At 30.6% G+C, this 1,270-nt stretch overlaps 1 protein-coding gene across 1 annotated transcript in view; it reads left to right on the plus strand.

Annotated features, from left to right (window-relative positions):
- Positions 1-351: 351 nt before the first annotated feature.
- LOC111631594 (E3 SUMO-protein ligase NSE2-like) overlaps positions 352-1,270 on the plus strand; it is a 53,720-nt gene continuing 52,801 nt past the window's right edge. The window contains exon 1 of the mRNA XM_023375863.1: positions 352-375. Coding sequence (XP_023231631.1) covers positions 355-375 — 21 coding nt within the window. The 5' untranslated portion in view covers positions 352-354. The remainder of the gene's footprint in view (positions 376-1,270) is intronic.

The raw sequence follows: 1,270 nt of genomic DNA on the forward strand, positions 1-1,270 counted from the left end.
TTTTTGAACGTAAAATTTTGTCCTGGCAGAAATGTATGTACAAACTGTCCTCATTAATTTTTGTATTTGAATTTTTTCATTATAAAATAAAACTTGCAAAGATTGAATATTACTTTTTTAAATCAAAACTTAGAAAGATTTTGATTAAAAAGATAGACAGTTTCTGATTAATTTACTCGATAGATGAACGTTAATCATTTTATGTAACGAAAAATTAAAATTAAAATTTCGAAGAGTTTATGAACATACTGTATCAAAATCTCACTCGAGTTAAACAGTTCGACGAATTCGAGTTAAATATTTGATTTAACGTGTTGTATGCTGGACGATCGGGAAAAGAAAATGAAAAATAAAATGACAGCTACGATGAGACTCGTAAGAGGTCTATTTTGCGTTAACAATTTTGAATTTAATTTATTTGTTGATGAATATATCCTGAATAAATTAAGATTAGGTTTGTACAATAGTAAAATATTTTAATATACTAGTATATTTACGTAAGACATCACAATTTTTTTAGTTGTTAAAGTGTAATCTTAGGACTGATTTCGTTATTTATAACTTCTAAGGAAATTAAAATATCTCTATCTCTCTTTCTTTTTCGAAATATTTATTTTTCACTAGCTGCAAGGAGCCGCTTCGCTGGGTTTTTATTTGTAATATAGTTTTTTTTTTATATATAAAAGACTGTTTTTCTAAGTAATCTAGAATCTAGCTGCAGGGCAAAAAGTAACGATAGTGACGATTAAGATCATTATAGCCAATCTTACCCGTTTTCACAGAATGCAAGAATTAGGTCCCCCGTTTCCAGACTAATTAGAGAATTTTTACATGAGTCTAAAAATATGTTCGATTTCCCGCAAAAACGCAAAAAACCGCCTGTAAATCTTGCATGCCGCTTTATATTAACACTTCCTTTGTTACTCAACACTTCCATTGTTGACACTTCCATTGTCACACATCTTCGAAGTCAACCACTTTCAACCCCATATCTCCCACACCCTTATAGCACAGAATGCAAGAATTAGATCCCCTGTTTCAAGACTAATTAGAGAATTTTTACGTCCAGTCAAACGAACTATTTTCAATTTGATCAATTTTCTGGAACGTTTACAATCGTTCTATAATCGAACCAATTCGAATTTTAATTCGAATTCGAATACAAATTCAAATTCGAAAATTTTTAAAATCGAAATAGAAAATCTTCCACTTTCAACCACTTTCAAGCCCATATCTCCCGCACCCTTATAGCTATCGAGACGCAACCACC

This window comes from Centruroides sculpturatus, unplaced genomic scaffold (assembly GCF_000671375.1).
Source record: "Centruroides sculpturatus isolate CEXI.00-Female unplaced genomic scaffold, Cexi_2.0 scaffold504, whole genome shotgun sequence".
NCBI classification, from domain to species: domain Eukaryota; kingdom Metazoa; phylum Arthropoda; class Arachnida; order Scorpiones; family Buthidae; genus Centruroides; species Centruroides sculpturatus.